We start from the raw sequence: 9051 nt of genomic DNA, 5'->3' as shown, positions 1-9051 counted from the left end.
CTACACGCTCAGCTTGTGTACAGACAGCTGTGCTCAAAATGCCTCAGGGCTCCTCACATCTCCTGAAAACCTCCCATGTGGCTCCCATCAGCCACCAAGTAGCCCCTGGTCACAGGGTTTGGCCACACCTGTGCCATTCACAGCTTTCTTCATCTGCCAACAGGAAGGAGTGAGGGCAGGAGGAAGAGCAGGAAGAAGGGGAGGGACAGAAGGAAGGAAAAGAGGGAGGGAAGAAGGTTGCATTTGGCAGCTACCTCCAGCAGCTAGAGCCAGAGCAGCTGACAATCACCGTGGGAGAGGCTCACAATGTCCTCAGCAACTTCCACCGCTTCTTTGCCCAGCGGCCTGGCTGTTCTGACAACTTTTCCAGATGTGCTCTTCATTCCTGAAATCGTGAGTTCTGGCTTCTTCCTGGGGAGGGCAGATCCTGTTTGCAGGGCATCCAGCACGCTTCATGCTGCAGGTGCCTGAGGGATGAGACCTCATACAAAGCATGTGGTTCAGGACCCGTGCCAGGTCTCTGAGACGTAGGGGTCTGAGGGCAGCCCCTGGTGCCTAGATCACTCTCAGAGAAAAGCACAAGCCCTGAGCTGGGAGCTCTGAAGCTCTCCTTTAGTCTGCAGGGGATTTTTGTGGTGTATCTGTAAACATTTTGTAATCTCCTGCCTAACAAAATGGAAGGGGTTGCTGGTAGGTTTAAAGTAGGTTGCCAATTTGAGCCGATTAATTAATTGGAAGATGATTTTAGCAGCTGAAACAGGCAGAAGATAAACGGTTTGCTTAAAGCAGGGGCTAAAGGCAAGCTGAAGTAATTGTTCACAGCAGCAAAGACTCAAGGCTGCTGAAGCCATTCTGCTCAGCTGCAATGTTCCCGAGCTGAAGACACAGAGCGCTGGACCTGGGTGTGTGGGCAACAGTGGGTGAGCAAAGAGTGAACAAACACCTTATAACTTCTTCCCATATTGTAGTTTCCTTAAGCAGGAGAAGATCATAATCTTAATAGGTTTGGCACAGGTGATTAAAAGCAGTTGCTGCGAGCACTGACTAGAAGATGGAAAGTTTCAACTAAAGTCTTTTTCCTGTGTCTTCTGCCCATGAAGCCTGCTCTTCTCACAACAGTTTGAGAGGCTTGTTCCAAAGCCTGAGTACTTTCATCCAGCACTGAGGAGCTTGGCTGAGGGTTGTAGAATGGCACTCAGATCACTTAATGCTAAAACTTCAACTTTGCCCTTTGTGACCAAATCCTTCCTTGCCACCCAAGTCAGTCCACACTCCTGGGATTTACAGCACTTACTTCATTCTCCTAGCTGTCGAGCAAAGAAGAATTGGAGTAAAGCAGGCGTTACTGATGTATAAGGAGAAGTTTGCCTCAGCTCCTCCAAATACGCTCTGGGGACTTGGTCTCTGCCCAGGGCCTGAGAGCATGGTCTAGGTTTCCTGCAGCTGCATGAAGGTGGGTACAAAGTCCCTGTGGAGGTTCTGGTGGGGCAGACACTTGCCAGCCACCTCTACCACTGGGTTACGGTGGTCCTGGTGCTGAACATGCTGTTGGCATCAGCATATTACGGTCGTGGCTGTGCCTTGAACTGTTTGTAATCCCTTTCTCTAGGGGATTTGGCAAGGCAGCTTGCTTAATGAGACGAAAATAAGCACCCTATCCTTTGGTTTGGGTAAGATCTGGAAATGTGCATCCTAAAGGCTAAGGAACCACCTGGGAAAGAAGAATGTTGCATAACTGGATTTCTCCATCTCTGGAGGCGTTATGACTCTAGGTCGTCCAGCTCTATTATCTCTGTGTACAAAAGGGGCAGCTGCCTCATATCACAGCATTCAGAAGGACAAAGAGTTTCTCAGTCCGTAGCGGAATCCAAGGTTGCCTTCAGTGGACTAATATGGTAACCACAAAAATATTTGTCATTTCAATTGCTAAGACAGATGCGAAAAAGCCAGAAGGTCCTGCCCGCAGCTCATACGATTGCCACATCGGGGTGTGCTGATTAAGAGCTACCATTTTTATTCTGTGAGGCTGGGTTTCATTCTTGTAATCTATTTCATTTGAAGAGTCTTCTGCATATCTGGATAGCCAGGCCTACGTGGAAAAGCTGAAACGAGCTGAAAGCAGATATGTTTGCTTTGTAAAGGCTATTTAAAAGACTTTTTTTTCCTTAGACTGTTGTCCCCAACCTGCTGTGTGTTTATTGGAAGCCTCTTGACCCTTTCCTCAGTTTTATGACTCTTCTGAACCAAAGCCAGTAATCAAACCACACAAACATACTTGTCTGAGTGAGAAATCACATCCTGCAGAAAGGAGAGTTGGGGAGTGGTAAGAAATGAGAAGTGATACTTCTTCCCCCAACCTCTTATCTCACCCCACTTGTGTTGGATTTTAATGGAGCAGCGGTGAGGTTTTCTCCAGGATCTTTAGCTGCAACGCACTCATGGTGTCATTGCACGATTTATTACAGGGACTGGATTAGTTTTCAAGTGTCAGTCTTTGGTTGTTATTAGAGGCAGCAAAACAGCAGCACTTTGGCCAACCTATTTGCACTCAGATATTTGCAAGGTCTCAACCGCATCCTTGATTTAATGTATCAATTTGTGTAATGTAACCAATGAACTTTCCTACAAATGTGGGTGACACAAATGATGTAACGTTTTCTGAGTATTGTAAATCAGAAACGTTTTTCTCCACTTGCAAAAAGCCTCCAAGGAAATGGAAATGCCGTGATCTCTATGAGTTGGCACTTGGATGGTGGCAAAGGCTGGCCTGGGATACACTGGCGATCAGAATGCTCTTAGAGTCAGTGAGGCTGTCTTACCTCTGGAGATTTGCCTGCGAGCCCAAGACCAGCCAGTGATGAGGGATAGGTCCCCACAGCAGCACCAGTCTCCACGCAGTGTGCGTTCAGCCGAGAAACTCCTCATCACAGGATGCTGCATAGACTAAACTTTGCACAGGTTCAAGAAACAACTGGGCTGATTTGAGGCAGAGAAAAGCTGCTGAGTGTGTTGTAGTGCAAAGACACCGTTTGCAGCTCAACACTCTGCAGCATTGGACATTGTGCTCTCATCCTCTGGTGTAGGAATCTGCTGGTGGAGAAAAGGTAGAGCCTAGATGTAGCTGTCCTTGCGTTCCCCATCCCACCAAAAAACCCAAGGCAAACTCCCAAGCCTGGGTGAGAAGAATGGGGTCCCACCTGCGACTGGAGCAGCAGCTGGTGCATTGTGCAGCTCTGGTGTAGCCAGCGAAGGAAGACCCAAATAGCTGGAGCAGCAATACAAGTCCTCCTTCCCAGGAGAAGCTGGGAGCCCCAACCTTATTTCCCCTACCAGAGAGTAAAACTGGCGGTATTACCTCTCTTCAGCTTGTTCTCTCTCCTTTCAGGGTAACATTTTCACGTGGCCTTCATTAAGGCCATGTCTGTGCTGTTTGTGCAGCTGAGCTGCCTTTGACAGCACTCCTTTCAGGTATCTGCCACACTGGGTGTGAAGCAAACATGCCCTACTGGGATAAGCTTCCCTGTTCATCGACACCAGCCTTCAGAAATGTCTGAACCAGCCTCCTGAGCACACTGATGTGGGGAGGGCATGAATGGCAGTGACACCAGGAGGCAGGGCCACAGGCAGGCTTTTTTTGGGTCAAGATCAGAGGCAGGTGCTCCCAGCTAAATACCCAGTTTCAAGTGGAGGCTGGGAAGAACTCAGAGGTATCCCTGGGCTATTGCCATGTGCAGTGCTAGCGCCAGAGGTGTGCGTGGCCTTTGGCTCTGCCCTGGATAAGCCGATTTACCCCATGCTTGCTTTCTCTCCCACTTTCACTTGCAGATCTTTGGGGGCCTTGTCTGGATCCTGGTGGCATCCTCGAAGGTCCAGTTACCCATGCTGCAAGGCTGGGTGATGTTTGTCTCTGTGTTCTGCTTTGTCATGTCCATCACCCTCCTGTGCCTCTACATCTGCGGTGCACATGGGGGCAGTAGCTCCTGGGTCACCTTGGTAAGTGGATGGGACAAACCTCAGGGCCTCTCCCCTCCCTGGTACCACTGGTATACAATGGTCTCCTTTGCTGCTACTGCACACCAAATTGCAGGCTGGGGCTTGCTTGTGTGGGTTCCTTTTTTCCCCCCTTTGCAGTGTGCTCCCTCCTGGGAATGACTGTGTCATCCTTGGTTCTTAGGCTGTCATCTGCCAGGAGACAGCATCTCTGTTCTACCTCAGTATGGCCGTGTTGGAAGCCTACTCCACCTATATCAGCTTTGGTCCTGCCAACGCCGTGATGATGACCGTCTACCCGGAGAACGTTGCTGCTGTGGTGAGTGCCTGGCAAGCAGGGGAAGGAGAGGGCAAAGCAACGCAGCAGGAGAGGGCAAAGCAATGCAGGAGGGCTGATGTGCAGGAGGTGGCAGCACCTAATGGTTTTTAAAACGGCTGAAGGCTCAAAAAAGCACGTATTTTTGTTCTTAAAAACTAGGATCACAGAAACATCTCCTGTGTCTAGTCTAAACGAGTTGAAGATGTTGTTGTGTCAGCTTGAGGGTTTCTAATGTTATTTTTAACTCTTTCAGAGGGAAATGAGCACGCACATGTCGCCCTCTGTGAGCGAGGACGCCATGCCCAGGCTGAAGCCCGCGCTAACCTCGAAGCTTGCATCCTGGAGTTGAGCACAGAGAGGCGTCACCCTGTGAAGGCTTGGTGTGTTGTAGCAGCTGGTGCTGTGAGGTCTGGCGGCTGGCAGCAGGGGGGAAGCGGCTGCTGGGGGGTTCCCTCATTTGCATAGCCCAGCCCCCTCCGCGTGCATCGGAACGCCTGGGTCCCCCCTGTGGCAGTTTTTGACCGGTCCCTGCCAGTTGGGTCAACGGACCCAGCGCAGGCGGCGGATCCCGCTGGGGCTCCTCTGCCTGGGGTAAATCCCTCGGTATTTGTGATTCAGAAGAGGTGAAAACCGAATCTACGGGTCTCCTTAGACAACCTTCAGGAGCTGTGGGCTGCAGATGGGGGGGCACCCCCCTTGTCTGCTCCAGTGACTGGTCCCATTGCTGGTCAGAAGGGGAACAGCTTGAACAGGTGAATCTGCCATTTCTCTCCTGGCCGTTGTGGGAGCTGTTTCGGGGGTGAGGGAGTACCTTGAACTCACTGGTTATATTGACGAACTCTCGGTTGCCTAAATATGGGACCGAGGCTGGCTCAGACATGGGTGTCTACATTAGAGACATCCATGCTTAGTCAGATGAATCCCACCCCAATCTCCTGTGTTCCTCATCAGGTCTATGACAGCTCTGCTGTTAGCCTTTACTGAAGCCAAGTACGGTTTCTGTCTCTTTTCTTTTTCTTTTTCTTTTTTTCTTTTTTGTTTTGTTTAACAGAAAGGAAACCCAGTCTTAGACATTCATTTGCGGAAGAAAGTTTCTGTTTGAAGATCACGCTTGGATCTTCAAGTAAGTCTAATTAGATGCCTCTTCCTCTCCTGTTCATCCCTCATAGGCTTGGGCACTGTCCGTTTGTCCTGTTTCTGAGGACCGCTGCCCAAGGCACCTAGCATTGCACATGGACAGCCTGTATCTCCCGTTGCACCGTGAATTTTGTTAGCAGGAGTGAAGAATTTTTAGGGTATAAGCTAACTGAATTGCACTGAAGTGAAAAAAGTGCTGTATAACTTCCAAGAGATAAGAACGGAATATAATTGGAAGAGAAATATTTTGAGCAAAAGATGCTGAAAAAGCATCTTTGAAAAATTATGAGCATAGCGCTATGGTTTTTTATTTAGGATTTTTATATGTTTTAGATTTAGAGTTTGAATTTCAACAAATTGAGTTGAATTGGTGTGGATAACACATTCAAAGGGCCACGTATTTCTTTCAAAGACGAATAAACAAAGTAGCACCTACAAAGACTGTTTTGGCTTTCAAGTGTTTTGTATTTTTGAACCCAAATCTGCAAGTTCCTGTTAAATAAAAGTGTTCTAGAAAAATGTCACAGATTGTATGATCCACCCTTTCTAAAAAATTATTGTTGATGTTGCTTGGTTGGGCTGAGGCCCCTCAAGACATATATCTCCTTTTGTTCAGAAGACTCTTGGGCTGCAGCAGGCACCCAGACATCACAGAGATAATAGAGGATCCCGAAAAGAAGTCAGCAAGTTACAAAGGAGGAATGGGCAAGTAAAAGGCGAAAGCCTGAATCCCATCTGTCCTAAGCAATGATCTGCTCAGCTCTGGGCTGGTGGCACAGGCCACCTACAATTCAGGGTCTCGGGCACAAATCTTGCGCACTTAGGTGCTTATGTCCTTCCTGACAAAGGAAAAGAACATTAAAAGGAGGTGCCTGTTACTTAGTTCAGTAAAGGGAAAAGAAACTTCTACTTAGATCTGTTTGCCTCTTTTGGAGGCTGGACTTGAGCACAAAGGAGACGAGTGCCCTAGTAGCAGGCCGCTGAGCAGGCTGAGGGGATGCAGGGAGTCTGCTCCCAGGGAAGCTCTTCCACTTTGTATAATCTAGTTACTCTTGTACTGGGGGTTTGAAGCCAAGTACCCAGCAGGCACACCATTACTCTTCTCTCTCTCTCTCTCTCTCTCTCTGGCCCATTAATTGTCCTGATACCACTCCAGATCTCCTGAAAGTGGGACGCCAACTGTTAAAGGGAGATTCTCGCCTCAGGACGCCTGCAACCTCAAGCTCAGCCTCGCGCGTGGTCCGTGAGAAAGCCACGGCTCCAACTGCAAATCTGAGTAAGTAGGGGATGCAGATATGGTACTTTTGCAGGGAGCGCCTCAGCCGCTGGGCTGTTGGACAAGGTGAGACCTGTGCCAGCCAATTCACCTTTTAGTGCCAAATGCCTTTTGATAGAGATGCAGGTCTCCTGGGGACTGTGGGGACATGCTCCTCCTCCATCTGGAAAAGATGGCTGAGCTCCTGGCGTAAGAAGGGCACTGAGGTTTAGAGGTCAGAGTTGAGGCAGGTATGGAAGATGGCAAGAGCTGTGATCTTTAGTAAAAAAAAAAAAAGTCTTTTTTATATTTAAGAAGCTTTTTTTCTCTCTTCTGCTCATTCGTTATGGAATATGAGTCAAATAAGAGAAACCGATGCTACACACACTGCACGCTCTTAAGTATTTGTTTTAAAATATGTGTGAGGTCAAGCTGGAGCAGGCTTTGCAGTTTGTGTATCTACTGCAGCAAATGCAGCAAAAGCCAGAATCCTGTGTTGCTGTTAAATGGTTTTCTTTACAGTTTTCCAGCTGTATTCCTCCTCCCCATGATAGAGTGTTGCCAGACTGATTAGAATACACAAATTGTATTCCCTTAATCTTCCTTCATAAACAGTGCCCTGTAATCCTGTCATCATTGTTGTTGACCAAATCAAAACATTAAAGAAAGCCTTTCTCTAGACTGAACAAAGACAATCTTCAATCTAAAATATTTAGAATGCTTAGAGATATTTTAAGGCTTTAATTAATGTACTTAATTTAATTCAATAAATTTTAAATTTATTTTTCAATTTTAAATTTTATATTTTAAATTTATTTAATTAAATTAATTTATTTAATTTTATATTTTAAATGTAAAATTTTAAAAATTAAAAAACGGAAAGGATTTAGTTTTAATTAGGAATTAGTTAAATTAAAGCAATAAAAATATCAAAATATTTGTACCCCTTTTTTAAAAGAGGAAAGGAATTTGACAGTTCTCAAAATTTAAGCATCATTTCAGACAGAAAGTAGAAAATTCTGTTTTTCCACTATCTGGCCATGTTTGAATTAAAATCAGAAATAGTTTCAGTGTTCTCTGAACTTTGTTTTTTGGTGACCAAATCACTCAGAAATTTTTTTTTTTGTGCTTTAGAGTGACATCTTTTAATCCTTTTTGAGCAGTGTTGAGTGGATATGTCTCTATATTCCTTCTGTTTATATATCTGTATTTGTATGCAGGCATAGAAAGCTAAGGGAACGTCTTTATCTTAGCCATGCAAATCTGACTGATTTGGTTTCACTGTGGTATATGGACATTGGGGAAGTTGGTGGTTAATGGGCTCAACAGTGGAAACTCAGCCATAAACAACTAAGCAGGACTTTGCAGATAGCGGTGGCATTTTGAACATTTGCTTGCTTTTACGTACCTAGCTATATAAATCCTGGGGAAGCTGTGTTTTAGATGCCTTCAATCTCTTTTGGTCCTCACCTGTCGTTATGATTCCGAGATTAGGAAGAGCCTGGAAGAAGGGGGAAATGCATGCCCAGTCCCTGTTCCAATAAATAAACCACAATTATGAAAAGAAAATAAAACCCAGCATCTGATAGAGCAACTAGACAGAGGTTGCCCAACTTTGCCCAAAACTCTAGATTGTAGAACTTACTTTTCTCAGGTGTGTTGGGTGCAGGGGTTAGGCAGGGTCTCCTGATGGAGGCAGGGGAGCTGTGGGAAATTCAGGCCTGTTTGGATTCCACTATGTATGTAGCAACGGGTGACAAAGACGTGCAGGCACCCTAAACTGGGTGAATCTGTGGAGGAGCTGGAGAAGGCCCTGATAAGCTGAGAGGACAGGAACCCCATCTCCTCCCCTGGTTCTTACAGCTGGACGCAGTGCGTGTCCCAGGTGGTGTGATGGGGAGATGATGTGCAGCCTCCTCCCAGTTCAAAGCTAAATCTGGCCCTGCAAATCCCAGGTGGATCCTTTCTCCAGTAAAGCAGAGAGCAGAAGAGAGCTTTCCTTGGGCTGCTTTTGTGTGGACCCTGATGTCTTTTGTGTAGTGTGAAACACCCAGCCTGGTCTTTGGAGAGGAGCCAGGCACCGAGCTCTTTTAAAGCTGACCTGCTTCTAGGCATGCCCAGAAACAAGAGTTTCACATAGCTGAGACACTCTGCTGATTGAGAGCGGGATTTCTCAAGTGAGGTGGCAGATAGGAAGAGCGCTACTTCCAAAATTCCCCCCGTGGAGCTGGGGCCCTGGCATCCTTTCATAAATCCTGCTCCAGCCGCTGCAAGGTGGACATCGCTTCCCCAAGGAGCTTGAAATATATTACTTTTAATGTGTTGTAACAAAACAGTAGATGTACCTTAT

General features: G+C 46.8%; 1 protein-coding gene across 1 annotated transcript; it reads left to right on the top strand.

Annotated features, from left to right (window-relative positions):
* Positions 1-306: 306 nt before the first annotated feature.
* On the top strand, positions 307-4658 carry LOC142055635 (myelin and lymphocyte protein-like). The gene is made up of 4 exons (XM_075089752.1): positions 307-393; positions 3826-3993; positions 4175-4309; positions 4563-4658. The coding sequence occupies exons 1-4, from the start codon at positions 307-309 to the stop codon at positions 4656-4658; spliced, it is 486 nt and encodes a 161-aa protein (XP_074945853.1).
* The last annotated feature ends 4393 nt before the right edge of the window (positions 4659-9051 follow it).

This window comes from Phalacrocorax aristotelis, chromosome 3 (assembly GCF_949628215.1).
Source record: "Phalacrocorax aristotelis chromosome 3, bGulAri2.1, whole genome shotgun sequence".
NCBI lineage: Eukaryota > Metazoa > Chordata > Aves > Suliformes > Phalacrocoracidae > Phalacrocorax > Phalacrocorax aristotelis.
This window is presented reverse-complemented; position numbering and strand designations above follow the sequence as displayed.